Genomic DNA, 18,585 nt, shown 5'->3' on the forward strand with positions numbered 1-18,585 from the left:
AATGGGCACTACAATTGACTACGAGAGTTGCAAGCAACAGATAAAGAGCAGTCCTTGGCAGATTATATGATCAGGACGCTCAAACTGTGTCAAAGACAAATTTACTGCCGCCTGATCTTTCCTCCTCACAGGTCGACAACCCCATCAATCCAGGAGACTGGGTCTACATCGAGGTCATCAGAAGAGGGAACTGGGCCAGCCACGACGGGAGGGACCATTCCAAGTCTTGCTGACTACACATCCAAGGTTGCAGGACCCACAAATGCATTGACGACGACTGCTCTCCAGGAGGAAACTGGATGGGAGCTTTGGACATCACCGCTGTGTGCCAGGATGAGAGAGCCGTTTTCAAGGTGTAAGGGCTCTCCAACCAACATGGCTACACCATCGAACGGAACATACTTCATACAGAATGGCTGGTGGCTTTGTGGTCACAAGGTTTATCCGATGCTGCCCGCCAACTGGACACGAGCGTGTGCGCCAGTGTGTGTGACGGAACACACCTACAGACTAGAACATCATCAGCTGACGAAAACGCGAGCACATATACAACTTCTTAGACGTGACAGATGTGATAATGATAATGAGACGTGGATTGCGTAGATGCTGTTCTATTGAGCATGTTTTACAGAAACTTGATGATTTGACCATCGAAAATGCTTCGCAAGTGATGGATACAATGATGTACTGTTTCTGTGTTTTTCTTTTTATTTTTTTATTATTGATAGCATTCTGGTCGCCTGTGGCAACGGGGCCGTGTAAGAATTTTCCTGCTGATGACATCTGGCCAGCAGGTTTTTCGCTTACACAATAAGTTTGATTTGGGGTATTGAGTTAATGCCTCATCTTCACTGGAAAGTGTTGCTATCATTGTTTGTTGTTTTTTATTTTTCCTATGCTTCTTTCTTCATTACACATATATATATATGTTGTTTTTTTTCTTGCTTGTCTTTGTTGTTTGGGGTGGCATAATCATATGATAAATCAGGAGGGAGATGTTAGGGTTTTCAGGTTAGTTTGATCCTATGATTATGTTGGAATGTAACCTGTAATAATTAAACTCGCTTGTCCTGTCTTAACAAAAGTAGGCGGACAAAGTGCTAAGATCTTTTGAACTGATTGACTAGCTGCAGAGGAAGCAATCAAAGTTGTTTTGTTCACACAACATCGTGAAGGACCCCCTGCTGTGCTTTGATCAGCCAGGGGCTTCGGCCATTTGTCTACTCTGACCCCCACTCTCAACCCCCACTCTGTTTCTCTTAATAAATATCCCCTCGCAGGAACGAGGGTTCAGACTTCATTCCTTGAACGAGTGAACTCTCCACCTGCAGGTGTCAAAAAGGACTTACTTGTCTCCCGTGTGGTTCTTGCAAAATAAGTTGGAGTGAGCAAATCTCTAACACTGTGAAAGAAATCCGTAAAGCAGCAAGGCCGTGGTGCACCGTTATATAGCGAGGGATTCTATTTGTTACTTGTGTAGATTGATAATATGATAATGAGTCTGCAGAACTAACAGTATACAAAATAGACTGATGTTACTGGGAATAAAAGTTACTCAGGAACTAACAAAAGCCAACATATAGTCTGGCACCCTTGGAAACGAGGGACTTTCAGCCTTGTAAAGCAACTGAGGGCTGAGAGCAGAGATGATGGCAACGCTCCATCTTGAGATGTCTGAACTTCACAAGAAAATGGTCAAGGTACAGGAGGCAAGCATGGGAGGCGATTAGCTGTGTGATTGGTTGGTGCAAGTGCCGCCTGTTGGTGGGGACGATGCCCAGAGTGCCTTCGGGATTGTGACTCCCAACTCTCTCAAAACTGATTAAACTGTCACTGTCGCAACACTTCCGTAACCGCCCCCTTACCCACAATGCATAGCATCAGGAGTTAATCTACCTCTTTCTTAAAAAAATAAAGTAAAAATACACAGAAAATTTAAAGTGTGCTTGAATAAAGACCTTTTTGAACTACAAAACAAAAGGTTCTTTTTTTTCACAGCCGCCAACAGTCCTTCCAGCACCGCCATTACCTCTCCTGCTTGTGCGCTGCCGGGTCCTTGACCTCGATGACGGCAACACTCTTTATCGTTATTTTTAAGAATGAAGCCCCAATACGCTCTGAGGTCTCCTTCCTTTTTTGATCCGTCTGTGTATAGAACCCATTCATAGGGAGTTTCTCCTTTCGCTTCATTTTTCGATGTCTGTTTTTCGGCCGAGGTTTTTGCCGGTCCAATTTCCAAATCAGGGTCCAGTAGGATGTCCTCCCACCTGCCCCATCTTGTGTTGGTCGCCTTTGTGCTTTCGATGGTGGTCTTTTTCAGGAATCGATGGACTTGGCTCTGCATTATGACCTTGATCCCCTGTCCTTGGGATCTTTAAGACTGCTCCAGTATTTGGCCAGCACTGACAATTCTTTCTCCTCTTGGGGATACATCATTTCTACACTGGATAGGGTGTAAGTCCACAGGGTTATCAAGCATGCACCTTCGTTACTGACTGACACCATTGCATCGTTCTCTTCGCAAAGCACATTGCCCACCAACTTTGCATTCAAACTTCTGGGTTCAAGCCGTACTGCTTCTTGAACGGCTTTAGTTAAATCTTCTAAGCTCTGTTGGTCATTTGGCGACCATTACCACCTCCTCGTTGTCTTCAGCGTTTTTCTTCAAGCATGCATATAACGGTTTTGCATGCTTCTGATAATAGGGAACATGATCGCGAACATAGTTACAGAGTCCAAGTATCCGTTGTAACTCTTTCTGTAGTGGGAGGCTGTATTTGTTCCAATTTCTGCTGAAATCCGTCTGAGATGCCAAGATCTTTTCTAACCTGAAATCCCAGGTAGTCTCCTTGGAATCGGGCTAATTGACACTTATTGAGGTTTAGTTTGAGTCCTGCAGTTGTAATCCGCTCAATTACTTTTTGTAACAAGTCCAAACGTTCTTCTTCCGTGTCGTTGGCTATGAACACATCATCAATGTAGACTGTCATTTCCGAGCCTTCGAGTACTTGCAAAACGGCTGATTGAAACACATTTGGAGAGTTCTCGTATCCTTGAAGCAACCTTTGCCACACACACGACTTTCCTTTGTGCGTGAACGCCATCTTTCCTTGTGAAGCCTTGGCCAATCTCAATGAGAAAAATTCATTAGCCAGATCAATACATGACTCGTATTTTCTCACCTTCAAGGTCTTGAGGGATGCTTGGGGATTAATGAGGCTCACTTTGTTAGCCACCGTCCGGCAGTTCAAAGCTTTGAAGATGATGACTGGCCTCCAGCCTCCTCCCGCTGACTCAGGTTTTTTCACAGCCTGAATTGGGCTATTGGTTATGGGGTTAGCCTCTTCTCTTATAATGCCAAGTTGTAACAGTTCTTTCACATTTTTTCCCATCTCTGTGACTGCCTCAGGGTTTAGGGGGTATTGTCTTACTGGTGGATGTACTCCTCCTTCGATTGTGTGCATGTATTTTGTTCCAAGGTCCCCACAAACGTACTTGAATCGGGCCACAACCGCTTCTTTTATTATTTTGTTCAGGCGCTCCCTTCCTTGTGGGGATAGGTTACATTCTTGGACCTTTTGTTCTCGTACGGCAGGGATGTCCACATGCTTATACCACTGCCCGGGAGTATTCGTTTTTGCAGGATCAATTTGGACAATCCTTAACTTCGATTCTTTTAGTCTTTCCTTCAATGACCTTTTTTTGTTTTTTGGTTTGTTCCAATCTTCTGTGTGTTTTAATGTTAACAAATTGTATGGTCCTATGACCCACAATATACCATTCCAAATTCCTACCGGCATTGTGGTTACTTTTCCATTCGCAAGTCTAACCTTCAGGTGTCCAATTATTTTGTAAGGCTTTGCGGGTCATTGACACCTGTATCCACGAGATGAGAGATTCCTTTTATTTTAACATAAAGTTCATCCCCTACCCAATAGACACCCTTCAAGGTGACCCGCGCCTCTTTCTTTTTCATCGTCCGGGCCCAGCGGAGGCAGCTGACTTGCGAGCCTCCGCTAGGGCCTTTCATTCTTCTGGTGTCATTTTTCTATAGTCTTCACTGGACATATAGCCTGTCGGGTTCGTCTTGCTGTATGTTATCTTGGGTTTAGTTTGAGCGTTAGCCTCTTGATCCTTGTTTTTTACTTTTTGGTGAAATTTTTGTTTGTTTTGGGTCTCCTTGTCGCAAGGGCGAAGGTTACTTGCAGGACCTGTTTTTCTTATCTCGTTGTAGTGTTTAGTCACTCTGTCCCATTTCCTTATGGCTTCTTCTATCCGAGCCATATTGGCATCTGGACCTTATTTGACAAATGTTATGTATTTGTCTTTTGTAACCACCCTTAAAACTCTAATATATCTGTTTGGGAGGACTACTTGTTTCAACTTATGCCACACATGTAACAAAGTGAGGCTTTGTTTAAGGGCTTCTTTTGCCCTAGCGATATGTGCATCTTCATCTTCTTCCTTGTCATCCACCCACCTCTCATAGGCTTCCTGCACCGTGTCTCCCGGGCCTATTGGCTCAGCTGTGACATACTGTAACCACATTTTCTTTGCCAATTCTCCTGCCGGGCCGTCTTTAAAAACTGGCCAAGTCGCCAGTAAACATTCTTTGATGGTTTCCTTCTGATATTTGGCGCGAACCATACCTTTTAGAGTCTTGAAGGCTCGTGTGTCCCGTTCAGGGTCACGTTGTAGTCTGCGCTGTCGCAACGATGGTATTGTTGTCCGTATCCAGGTCATCACTTGCCCTCAACTCCGCTTGAGCTGTATCGTAAACTGATTGTTTAAGTCTTCGAAGGAGTACATCCTATATTACTGTCACAAATCCTTCTCTGAAGTTATTTGTCATGTCTGTGTAACTCACTAGGGTATTGTAGGCCGGTGTGTTTAACACATTCAATGCCTCCCTGTAAGTTACTTTTACCGGGAAGATCACATTTTCATCCATTTTCTCTAACCGGGATTGTGGATAAGGATACACTTTTTGCCTTATTTCAGGGGTGTAGGTTTTTCATCCATCTTTGGTTTCAACCCATTCAAGTTGAACATTTCTTGCCAGTCTCTCTGAAGCTTGGTAAATATTGATAATTGGCTGTTGTTTCTTTACTCCTCTCCAGATCTCCCCTCTCACCGTTGCCTGCGGAGGGTTGTTTGGATCTGAAGGTACCGTTGCTGACATTACAGAGCCATCTTCTATTCCATGTTCATCTGTTTCGGCGACCAAGTCATCTCCAAAAGCGACAGATTCATTGTCTCCGTCATTTCTTTGTTCAACTTCGTCTTCACTTCCACTTTCACTGGATGCGGGCGCATGATTGGTGACCACCGCTTCAGCTACTTGTGCCGTCGCCGGATGAACTGGCCTTTGTTCATCGCTTGATCTGTTCATGGGAGTAGAGTTTGGTAGTGCTCGGTATGAGCCTTCAAATCCAGTTGGGGTAGAGGTTGTTTGGGTCACCGGTATTCCGCTTGGCATTGGTAGTTCCCCTGGTCCGGTTATTGTTTTTCCGACCCCTGTTTTGTTTACTTCTGTTTTTGGAGATGGTGACCTTGATTTTCTTTCTCTTGGGTGGGATGGAGGCTTTACTGCTTTCCTTGCCTGTCTGAGTTGTACTTGATGTGGGTTGGGGAGAGTTCGCTGGACCTTGTTGCTGTTGCGTTTTCTGCATTTTCCACTGTGCTCTGGCCACTTGCAATGCTTGTCCATAAGTGGCCTCCAAAGCCCTACTCTCTCTTTACCTCCGTTGTGAAGCTGATATATGTAGCTACCACAAACTCCAGTCCTTCTATTAAAGTGTGGATATTTGAAGCCTAAAGGCCCCTACCACGGCTGTTTCTGCTACTTTCCATGACATGTATCCGGATTTAACTCTGTTTACATCTATTATAACTCTCCTGGCTCCCTTTTTGACGGCTGCATCTACACCTTCCTCAAGGGTTTTTGTCATTACTCTTAAGTACTCTTGTTGGTTTAAGTTTGGCTGCCACCTTTGTATGACGCCATGTACTACCATATAATAGGTTGACCTACCCCCACCTGTAAAAATGACACTTGGACCTTCAACGTACAGACCCAAACATGTTTGAACTTTGTCTAGAACTTCCTCAAAAACATTATTTTTCCAATTCTCAATATCCTGCCATTTGGCATTTTCAAAAGATATGTCTTTAGCAATAAGAACATCTGCATCCATATTATCTGACTCCATGAGCAAATTGTCAACTTGTGAGATGTCTAATGCCGGTCTCTGTCCCTCACTACCATTAGGTTCAAAATATTGTACATTGTACCAATCTTTGTACTGCCCTTTGGCTTTCTCTGCTCTGCCTAAAACTCTGGCACTGCATTGTACACCATCTCTGTTGGTAAATGTGATTCTCTGTTCTGTTTTAAGCTTTAAATCACAAGTTACATTAACTTTCTGTTTCAGCAGGTGGCACATCGGCTTGACAAGAATTGTCTGTTGCATCATTTTGATTATCAGATACTTCCTCATCTCCATGAGCACTTTCAATATCATAGTTGTCAGATACATTTCCTGTGTCATTCTCAGCATCAGTTTTATTTTCAGGAGCATCTTGAATTTATGTTATTTTTTCATCTTGAGCAACAACTTTATTCAACCGAGACTGGTGTGTACATACCAGAAGACACATCGGCTTGACAAGAATTGTCTGTTGCATCATTTTGATTATCAGATACTTCCTCATCTCCATGAGCACTTTCAATATCATAGTTGTCAGATACATTTCCTGTGTCATTCTCAGCATCAGTTTTATTTTCAGGAGCATCTTGAATTTATGTTATTTTTTCATCTTGAGCAACAACTTTATTCAACCGAGACTGGTGTGTACATACCAGAAGACACATCGGCTTGACAAGAATTGTCTGTCGCATCATTTTGATTATCAGATACTTCCTCATCTCCATGAGCACTTTCAATATCATAGTTGTCAGATACATTTCCTGTGTCATTCTCAGCATCTGTTTTATTTTCAGGAGCATCTTGAATTTATGTTATTTTTTCATCTTGAGCAACAACTTTATTCAACCGAGACTGGTGTGTACATACCAGAAGACCTCCATGCCTGATAAACACCACAGACCCATCCTGTCTAATAACTATGGCTGGGCCCTTCCACTCTGTGCTGTCAGCTCGTTTGTAGAACACTTTGTCTCCGGTCTCATACTTTTCATCTGTGGGCCTAAGCTGTTTACGTAGTGCTCTTCTTATTCTTTCAGAACATTCTACCTCAGTGAAAGCTCTCCTGGCTGCATGTCATGCTGATATGTGCTGACCTACTCTAGTGCTCAGTGTATTTCCCTCCAAAGCAGGTAGTTGATCAATTAAAACAGAAGGGAGATAAGGCTTTTGACCAAAGACAAGTTGGTGTGGACTGTAACCATGCATATTAAGGTCCAGTGGTGGGTTGATTCGCTGGCTAGCGTAGCTCGTAATCAGAGGGAGCGGGAACAGAGAGGTGCAAGCGGAGCTTCCAGTGATACACAGTGGGCAGGTGAAAAGGCAAAAATTTAGAAGGAAAAGCAAAGAAAAAACGGGCACACTTAAAATGGGAAACACAAAACAGATAGGGGACAAACAAATAGCGGTCACGGTTCGGGATCGAAGCGGCAGACGCCAGCGTTACTCTAACCCGGAAGTATTACACACGATGATGATTTTGGTGCCGTGACCAGAAACTCAACATCCCACTGCTGATGGACGGAGGAAGACATGCTGCACACTGTCGACAGGCCGGTGTCCATTAGGAGGACCTGGTAAAGAAAGACCTGGGAAGAAAATTCTTCGCTGGGCCAATATCTTAGGTGTGCCTTCGTTTGACAAGAGTGGATTGACGGGATCCGGAAGTGCAACGAACCAGGGGACAAGTAAGTAAAAGCCTTAAAGTTGTGTGATTGTGTGGATGTGAAATGCGTAAAAATAAAAGTGACAGGACAGAAGTCCCATGGGAGGAGGGGGTGTTTTAGTCCCCCTCTGGATGAAGTAGCTCTTCTAAAGAGTACTCCTTTGCGTTGGCAGGGCTAGGTAACAGGACTGTTGTCTTTTGTTCCCAGGGAAGGAGGGGGTATTGTAGAGTACCCCCTCTGGATGAGGTGGCTCTTCTAAAGAGTACATCGCGTTGGCAGGGAAAGAAAATGTGTGTGGTTGAGAGTGTGACCGGTAGGATAAATTGACTAAAAAGCAATTCTAGCATTAATCTACGGTAATAACACAGGCTAGTAATTTGTTGAAAGGTCAAGTTAAACCTGCATTGAGGATCCTCTAAGGAAAAATATATTTAAAAAATGGTAAGAACGTAACATACTAAATTAAGATGGGAAATGGAAATCTCCAAATAAAGGAGCTCTTGAAGGAGATGAGAAGTGCATGGCGAGTAGATTTCTTAATTGTATGCAATATATGCCAAAATGGAAGAAAAGGTATGGAGTAGAAGGAAAGTTGAAATGTGGAAGAAGTAGTAGAATTTTTAGAATTTGGCTGGGAAGAAAAGTAACTGAGAAAGGAAAGGAAAGAGAGAGGATTGAAATGTGCTAGAAAGTCTTTGAAAGTGTCACAGGAGAGAAGAGAAAAAAATTCAAGAGACAAAGCATAGAAAGATGAAAAGTGATGAGGCCGCAAGTGTTTGTTGGACCGAAAGACATTGAGGCTCCAATGCGCAGGTGCAAGCTCAAGGCGCGGCTCAAGAAGAGGAGCTTTCCGTTCCTATGCAAAACATGTATCCAAATTTAACAGACCTGAACCCTCCCCCATATAACAGCAAAACATGTCATTGTCAGATTATTAGAACTCCTGTACATACAAAAACTATGACAATGCTGATTGTATGCCCAATGACAAATGAGCAGGGATCAAATTATGTGTGCACACTAAAGTTAAAATTTGTAAATCAAGTGGTAAAGAAATACAAATTGCTTCTAAAAGATAAATAGAGAATTGGAATGTGCTGTCCTTGCGTGTGTGGGCGGGAACAGGCTTCATGATCAATTGCAGGAAATGGCCAGCCTGTGACGAATCATTGATGCCGGGTCCCTCCCCTCGCAGCGAGAGCTGTGCATGTGTGCGCCTATGTGTTAAAATGATGAAATTGGTTAAATTTGTGTGCAAAGACATTTGCTAGACTGCGGTAGTTTCGATTTGCACCGCAAAACAGAAACAATTTTGAAAAATAAAAAAGGGGAAAAAAAAGAAATCTGTTTGTGGGCAGAAACTGGTCCACACAAGTGTACATTAGTGTCTAGCCCTCATGAGAAATTTGAAAAACAAAAGACAGAACATGTATTCAGGAATTGGATGGAGCAAGATTGTGAATTTGAGACAATGCAATGCTACATTTAAGAGAAATAATGGAAAATATAAGGAAAAGGAACATGAGTTGAGAATGATATATGAATGTTGTGTGAAGAGCTTGAAGAGAGTAAGACCAATATGTAATGAAAAGGCTCCTTTTTGGAGACTGTGTGAGATGCAGATGAGCAAGGATGAATGATTGCCTGAATGAAAGGAAAATACAGGTTGAATGGTTGAAGTTGTTGGAGACTACTATGGAAAATTAGTAAAACAACTTTGAAGGAAGAATGATTTTGAGCAAGTTAAATGCTATGAAGAAAAAGTTGCTTTTGGATTATAATTAACTAGAAAAAAACTGGAGAACCAGTAACACACGCAGAAGATGTGTGAACTGGGAAACTGAGTAGCGTTTTAGAAAGAAAGTCAAATTAAATGATGATAGAGACATATGTAGTAAAGAACACATCCTCCGAAAAAGTTTGTCAAGATGTGAGGCATGGGCGTCGCCAAGCCTCAGAAGGAGGGAGAGTGTGGTACAGAGAGTGGAAGGTAATAGTAATACAACACTTTACTAAATATACATTCTCTAATATATGGACTCATACCATTAAGCTAAAATCATTTTCTCAAACTTTTCAAAGTTTTGCTGTAAGCAATCGGAAGATAATTGAAAAGTGACTAAAGAAGCTATGAGGAAGTGCTGTAGCTGTTGGAAGGGTACACACTTATGCGCTTCCCTGACTAATCAACATTTGTTTGACTGATAAAGAGGTGGGCAAAGGAACCATCTACTACAGGACTTAACGTCCATTCCCCCAGTCCAAATCCAACCAAGATCAGAGAACCTCCTTTAAAACAGGAGGCAATAAATGGGAAAGCCCCTGTCATAAATGGTCTTTGGTCAGGAGAAAATCATTACTCAGACTCTCCTTGCAAACACTCCTATTTGCCCAGTTCGAAAGGGCAATGAAATTGATTGGTGAATCATACAAGATTTACGAGCAGTGAATGATGCAGAACATACGAGCACCAAATGTGCCCAATCCACACATACTACAGACATGCAGAACAATGCTCCATTATTGGAAAAACAAAAGTGGATGACAAATGGTGCAATAATGGATAAAGATGATATCTGCCGCATCAATAACAAACCCGTTTTACCAAAATTGCTTTTTAATGCAACAGCAATTGTGACACGTCATGTGTCAACAGGAGGGATGAGTTACCCTTGGTTTGGATTCTTACTTAAAAAAAAAAACTTTTTTAAAGCATGAGTTGTTTGTGTGAAGCATAATCCCCATGGAAACCTAAAAGAAGCTCTATATGAGAATCACTCCCACTTCAGAAGGGTGAACTCCTTTCGAAAAGAAACTGAAAGATGTGTCAAATGCAAATTTACTGCCGCTTGATCTTTTTTTCAACAGGTCAACAACCCCATCAAGCCAGGAGACTGGGTCGACATAAAGGTTGTCAAAAGGAAAAACTGGGCCAGCCACGATGCGAGGGACCATTCCAAGTGTTGCTGACTAACCCAACCGCAGTGAAGTTTGCTGAAAGGCCCAGCTGGATTCACCTCAGCCACTGCAAGTTACAGAGAGTGGTGGACCCCATTTTCGGAGTGATGGGGAAGTTCTGACTACAAAGGGGCTCCATCGTTTCATGTGGTGCGTCTCAATGTCAGTGAAGAATTCAGATCCCCACTCTGACAGGCAATGGGATGTACCGGTGTCTCTGCCAACCTAATAGCAAGGGGGACTCCACATGCCAGGTGGATCCTCTGCTGCGTTGTGGTTGTAGCGTGCTATGGTCTATTGACTCATCTGAATGGACCCATTGACAAGTCAACCAGAGGAGAAGATGGTCACATGAGGTCATGGAACCCCAGAAAACACAAAAGTAACAAATCCTTGGTACCAGTATGTAGAGTTCACTGTGAGATCCTACACAGGAGGAGTGCTATGTGTGTTCCAAACTTCCCCCTTCCTCCATGCAAGTTCACCTGGAGGCCAAAGTGATGGACATTCGTGAAGCGAAATGTATAGCCTCTATGGGAGGAGTTGGATGCCAACACCGTGCTGTCAGTGATAATACCCCTACCACCCTGGACTCACAGAAAGGAACCTGTGATCGAACTCTTTTGGATTAATCTCAATGTGACTGTTGAAGGATGAAAGTTGCCACAAGTGGCCTCAACAAAAAGGCTACTTGGAATAAACTATACGTGTTACATCCAAGGAAATGAAACCCACAAATGCATTGACGACGACTGCTCTCCTGAAGGAAACTGGATGGGAGCTTTGGACATCACCGCTGAGTGCCAGGATAGGAGAGCCATTTCAAGTGGTGAGGGCTCTCCTACCAACATGGCTGCACCATCGGACGGGACTTACTTCATTCAGAATGGCTCGTGGCTTTGTGGTCACAAGAGTTGTCCGATGCTGCCTGCCAACTGGACACGGGTGTGTGCACGAGTGTAGGTGACCGACCACACCTACAGGATACAACATTATCAGCTGACGACAGCACACAACTCTCCTAGACATCGACGCAGGGCTGTTAGCACATGATCCCGTCTAGGGTACGAATGTCCCGGACAGCCATAAATTGTGGTCGGTCGGAGACAAAGTCGTTCATGCACATTTTCCTCGGATCGGAGTTGGAAAACAACCACTCTTCATTGAGACACTGAACTATCATTTTCAATATTTTGTGAATCTCTCGCTGCAAGTCAAGATGGACAAAACAGAGATTCAGGCTATTAGACTAATGGTCTTGCAGAATAGGATGGTTCTGGACTTAATGACTGCGGCGCAAGGTGGCGTATGCCACATTAGTGGGACTTCATGTTGCACATACATACCAGGAGAAAATGACACACACATCAACGACGCCATGAACTCGCTGAAAAACTTACAGCAGGCCATGTCGGAGGACAAAGTCCCACATCAATGGGATTTCTTTTCATGGCTATTCTCTGGTGCCTGGTGGCAACTGCTTTTGAAACTTGTGATTTCTGTGCTTGTTGTGCTCATTTACGACCTGAGTTATCTCAAGTTTGAAGTCAGCTGTATCAGGATCTGTGTCTTCTACCGTAGCTGAAGTACAAATACAACATCTCACCGCCACGGTGGGTCACTCTCTGTTTCTTTGTCTTATTTTGTGTGTTTTCTGTGTCCTCTGCTGTCCATCCCGGATCACTTTTACCAGAGAAGCGCTGTTAAACATCAGACAGTCTTCTTCTGGTATTTTCTCTCCTGTTCTCTCTGATTCAGACTGTTTGTCAGAGATTTTAGCCAGAGCCGCGGTGCTATACAAGCTAGCACGACGACGCAGAGAAGGAGCCGGAGCCCTCGTAAAGCTGAGGCAGAGAGGGTTCCGTTCTGCCCTACCATCAATTCATCTGGCGAATGTCCGCTCCCTTGCGAACAAGATCCACAAACTTCTGCTCCTCACTTCAAGGAACACGGACTTCAGCAGATTCGCCGCTCTGTGTTTTGATGAAACGTGGCTCAGCGGACGCACCCCCCACCACGCCGTGGAGTTAGGTGGGTTTCGGCTAATGCGTGCAGATTGCAGCACGGGGCTCTCTGGAAAACCAAAGGGAGGTGGTCTCTAATTCTACATTAATGAACGTTGGTGTACTGATGTCACGGTGTTGAAAGAGTTTTGAAGCCCTCTCCTAGAAACACTTTTCATGAACTGCCGGACGTTCTATTCACCACAGGAGTTCTCCTCGATCGTCATGGCTGCTGTTTACATTCCACCACAAGCACGTGCGAGTGAAGCCACGCAGATGCTGGCTGACCCGGTGACAGACATGAAGAAACTTCTACCAAATTCACTAATCATTGTTCTGGGTGATCTTAACAGGGCGAACCTCGCACAGGAACTCCCCAGATACAGACAGCACAATGTGTCCCACCAGAGGGGCACAGACACTGGACCACTGCTACACCGTAATTAAGGATGCATACCACTCTGTGGCTCGTGCAGCTTTAGGACTCTTGGACCACTGTCTAATTCATCTGATCCTGGCCTACAGGCAGAAACGAAAAACTTCTAAGCCTGTGGTGAGGACTGTGTGGAAGTGGACAGTAGAGTCAAGGCAGGACCTCCAAGCCTGCTTTGACTGCACCGATTGGGGAGTTTTTGAAGCTGCAACTTCAGACCTGCATGAACTCACTGACACTGTCACATCATACATCAGTTTTTGTGAGGATCTGTGTGTGCAGACCAAGACCTTCTGCACGTACAACAACGACAAACTTTGGTTTACACCGAACCTCAGGAGGGTGCGCAAAGTCAAGGAGGAGGCCTACAGGAGCGGCGACCAGGACCTGTTCAAGCAGACCAGAAACACACTGAACCGAGGGGTCAGCAAAGCCAGGAGGTGTTACGGGGAGAGCCTGAAGAGACACCTCTTTGCCAGTCCTGATCCCTCAACGGTGTGGAAATGTCTGCAGAGCATCACGGGCTTCAAGAAACGAACTGTGAAGACCCCGAGACTTGCTAACCAGCTAAACAGGTTCTACTGCAGGTTTGATCGGTCCTCCCACACAACAGGACCTCCTGCAGCACAATCTACATACTCACCTACCCCCACAACCGCTCTGTCCACACCTCCATCACCGTTGTCACCCACTCTCTCTCTTGCAGAGGCCGTGCCTGCACTCCAGATCCGCGAGGAGGAAGTGTGCCAGATGTTCTGGAGAAGAAATATCAGGAAGGCACCGGGCCCAGACGGCGTGTCTTCCTGCTTGAAAGTCTGTGCTGAGCAGCTGGCACCCACCTTTGCACGGATCTTCAACCGTTCCCTGGAGCTGTGTGAGGTGCCCTCGTGCTTCAAGAGCTCCACCATCATTCCAGTGGCCAAAGAAGCCCGCCATCACAGGTTTGAATGACTATAGACCTGTCGCTCTGACATCTGTGGTCATGAAATCTTTCAAAAGGTTAGTGCTGAACCACCTGAAGGATGTCACAGGCCCCCTGCTTTACCCCTTCCAGTGTATCTACCGGGCAAACAGGTCGGTGGATGATGCGGTCAACATGGGACTGCACTAGATCCTGCACCACCTGGACACCCCAGAAACGTGTGCTAGGATCCTGTTTGTGGACTTCAGCTCGGTGTTCATCACATTCGCTCCTGATATCCTCCAACAGAAGCTCATCCAGCTCGCGGTGCCTGCCTCCACCTGTCAGTGGATCACCAGCTTCCTGACCAACAGGAGACAGTGTGTGAGGCTGGGGATCATCACATCTGACACTCGTACCACCAATACTGGCGTCCCTCAGGGTTACGTCCTCTCCCCACTGGTCTTCTCTCTCTACACCCACAATTTCTCCTCAGTTGACTCTCCTGTGAAGCTCCTGAAATATGCAGATGACACCACTCTCATCGGACTGATCCAGAACAGTGATGAGACTGCGTACGGACAGGAGGTGGAGCGGCTGGTCCACTGGTGCAGCCAAAACCACCTAGAGCTGAACCCGCTCAAGACCGTGGAGATGACAGTGGACTTCAGGCGAGACCCTTCACAACTTTCACCCCTCACTATCCGCAGTAATACTATTCTCTCCGCAGACACATTCAAGTTCCTGGGAACCACAATCTCTCGGGACCTGAAATGGACCGGCCACATAGACTCTGTTCGGAAGAAGGCCCAGCAGAGGCTGTACTTCCCGAGACAGCTCAAGAAGTTCAACCTGCCACAGGAGCTACTAAAGACCTTCTACACTGCCATCATCCAGTCTGTCCTCTGCACCTCATCACTGTCTGGTTTGGATCTGCCTCCAAACAAGACAAGCACGGACTGCAACGGACAATCAGGACTGCAGAAAAGATAATTGGAATCAACCTCCCGTCTATCCAAGACTTGTACCTGTCCAGGACCAGGAAACATGCAAGTAACATCTCTACAGTCAAAGTCAAAGTCAAAGTCAGCTTTATTGTCAATTTCTCCACATGCCAAAGACACACAAAGAAACCGAAATTTCGTTCCCCCCTATCCCACGGTAACAAGACATGTTCAGCAGACGGATGTCGCCCTCACAGCTCCTCGGCACGGGCTTGTAGTCCGTGATGGTCTGAATGCCCCGCCAAAGGCCACGTGCGTCCTTGCTGTGCTTGAAGTGGGTGGAGACCTTGCACGAGAACGCCTTCTTCGCTTCTTTGATGCCTCGGGACAGGTCGGCCCTTGCTGTCCTCAAGCCAGCCTCATCCCCCGCTCTGAAAGCCTTGTCCCTGGCCCTCAGCAGTCTGAGGACAGCCCCTGTCAGCCACGGCTTCCAGTTCGCGCGAGTGACGACGGACTTCGAGCAAGTCACATCATCAATGCACTTCGTGATGTAAGAGGTAACAGAGTCAGTATACTCCTCTATGTCCGTCCTATCGTTGTAGGTGGCTGCCTGCTTAAACAAGTCCCTGTCAGTGGTGTCGAAGCAGTCACGAAGTGCATCGGAGGCACCCTCAGGCCACACCCAAACCCGCCTCCGAACCGGCCTGAATGCCTTTACCAATTGTCTGTATGCGGGCAAAAGCAAAACGGTGAGATGGTCAGAAAGCCCCAGATGGGGGAGGGGGGAGGCTTTGAAAGCTCACTTTTGCGCCGATTAGACTAGTGTCGGAAAAGTAACATGCTGGTGAAGCCTCGGGAAAACAGACTTCAGGTTGGCATGATTGAAGTCTCCAGCGAAGATGGTGAAACCGTCAGGGTGCGCTGTTTGCTGTTCACTGACAGCCTGGTACAGTTCACCAAGCGCCGCGATCCTGTCTTCTTCGTGTTGGAAGGCGGGATGTATACCGCGACCAGCAGAATCGCGGTAAATTCCCTCGGCAGATAAAAAGGACAGCACTTAATGATCACAAACTCCGCAAGTGGTGAGCAGTGCTTACATACTACCACAGAGTCCCGGCACCATTCTTCTTGGATGTAGACGCATATTCCACCTCCTCGCGACTTTCCCCCTCGTACAATGGCACGGTCCGCCCGATAGCACGCTAGCCGCTCCAGATGCATGGCAGAGTCCGGAATGTTGTCACTCAACCAGGTCTCGGTGAACACGAGCACACAGCAGTTCCGCACCGTCCGGTTCGTAGACCTCAGCAGGCGGACGTAATCCATTTTGTTGTCCAGCGATCGAACATTCGCCAGAAGAATGGAGGGCACCGCCGGGCGCGCTGAGTTGGCCGCCAGCCTGGCCCGGACGCCTCCGCGCTTGCCCCTCTTCTGCCTCCTCGCACACCGTTTCCGACGGCTCCCAACCGGGGGAGGAATAGCGGGCGAGGTCGGCGACGTTTCAGGACGTAGCAGTCCGAGCGCCTTTAATGTCGCCGCTATAGACCCTTCTCACCCAGGTTGCAGTCTGTTTGAACTACTCCCCTCCCGACGGCGTTATAGAGCTCTGTACGCCAAACCCAGCAGACACAGAGACAGCTTTTTCCCCCAGGCTGTTGCTCTGATGAACTCACACCACTCTTAGAGTCTCAGAGTCATTGCTGTGCAATAACATCCTGCTCTCCACACCTTTTTTGAATTGTCTACACTGTTTGTACTATGTGTCCTCTCTGCATCCATTGCAGCCTGGTCATCCTGGAAGAGGGACCCTCCCATCTGTGGTCTCTTCTCAAGGTTTCTCATTTCCCCTAGTTGGAGTTTTGAGTTTTTCCTTGCCCTCCTGGGAGTTTAAGATCAGGGGATGTTTGAGAATATTTCTCATTTTTCACGTCCTGAGTGTTGTTAGTCACCTAAATGTTGAACAGAGGCTGTGATGTACCGAAGTCAAATTCCTTGTTTGGCACGCTCAAACATGGCGAATAAAAACTCTTGAATCTTGAATCTCAGGCATGTCGAATGTGATGATTTTAGTGCGCTGTGGAAAGAAGATTGCTATAATGCTGACGAGCTGAATGTGTTTTACAGAAACTTGATGATTTGACCATCGAAAATGCCTCGCAAGTGATGAATACAAGGATGTACTGTTTGTGTGTTTTTATTTTTCTATCTTCATTATATTTTCTTCTATGTTTGTTGATTGGGGTGGCATAATCATATGATAAACAGGAGGGATATGTTAGGGTTGACAAATTATCTTGATCGTGTGATTATGTTGGAATGTAGATTAGAATTATAACTTTGTTTAAACCTTTCACCTTGCCTTGACTCTGGAAAGTTTAACCATTCAGTTGTACAAACTTTCCAAATGGTGTCGAAACATTCCTGATTAATTAGTCATCTAAAATGCTCCACTAGTTTCTGTTAACACAACATCGTAAAACACCTCCTGCTCTGTTTCCCTCAGATGCCGGGGGTTTCGCCAAACCTGTCACCCCCACCCTCCTTGTTCTCGATAAATATGCTCTTGGAGGAATCCAAAGTCAGACTTCGTTCGAACATTGCTGTATGCAATGTATGACGAACGATTTCTCTACTTGCAAGTGCTCAAAGGGCATACTGTCTCCCGTGTGGTTCTTGCAAATAAGTTAGAGTGAGCACCACTCTAACATGGAGTTAATGCCCTGATAAACAAAGCAATTACAAGAACACAAAATGACAATGACTGCCAAACCACTGGCTGGGGATCTAAATATATGCCTGTAATGTGGAAAACTGGCTACTTAAAAGCAAAACCAAGAAATGTGCTCAGCTCAGTGGTTCTATTGTTCTGAACATGCATTTAAGTAATTAAATATTCTCCAAGTCTGGGGAATTAAATCTCGGCATGTGCTGTGTATGAGTTTGTCAGTTGTATTCTAGACTGCTGATATTTTAGATAATTTTGAAACAGTGACAAAGGTTAAGCAAAGGGAAGCGGGTGGGTTGGAGGGACAGACAAACTGATAGGTTTATACAGACAGATTGATAAACACAGATTGATAGACAGACAGCTAGACAGATAGACTGACAGACGGAGTGACTGAGACTGATGAACAGACGGGCAGACGGATAGACGGACACATTTTCTGTCTCATTTCTGTGAGAGATTCTGAAGTGTTATTATTTTTTTATTGTTTTTTGATAGAATTGTTGAATGTACTTTTGTATAGGCTTGGTAATTAATACTCACCGATAGATTTTCCTGGGTAAAGCTTAGCTTGTGTGTATCCAGGAACATGCGTCTCATCTTTCGCCCGCAAAGTATCCAACTCATGTTTAATGATGTACTGGCACTCTGCCATGCTAAGGAAGCCATCACCATCCCCTAAAAACAAAATGGTAATTGGCAAGTTATGATGAAATCCACAAGTAACATGCGATATTTTTATTTGTGT

The 18,585-nt window shown here is 45.4% G+C and overlaps 1 protein-coding gene across 15 annotated transcripts in view; it reads right to left on the reverse strand.

Moving 5' to 3' along the window:
- ano10a (anoctamin 10a) overlaps window positions 1-18,585 on the reverse strand; it is a 278,041-nt gene that overhangs the window by 181,596 nt on the left and 77,860 nt on the right. For all 15 annotated transcript variants that reach the window (XR_015861422.1, XM_088390593.1, XM_088390590.1 and 12 more), the window contains one exon: window positions 18,381-18,515. Coding sequence is in view for 14 of the 15 variants with exons in the window: in XM_088390593.1 (XP_088246719.1) it covers window positions 18,381-18,515 (135 nt within the window). In the remaining variant the exon portion in view is untranslated. The remainder of the gene's footprint in view (window positions 1-18,380; window positions 18,516-18,585) is intronic.

This window comes from Syngnathus floridae, chromosome 11 (assembly GCF_059516105.1).
Source record: "Syngnathus floridae isolate MCC-2025c chromosome 11, RoL_Sflo_1.0, whole genome shotgun sequence".
In the NCBI taxonomy this organism is placed as follows: domain Eukaryota; kingdom Metazoa; phylum Chordata; class Actinopteri; order Syngnathiformes; family Syngnathidae; genus Syngnathus; species Syngnathus floridae.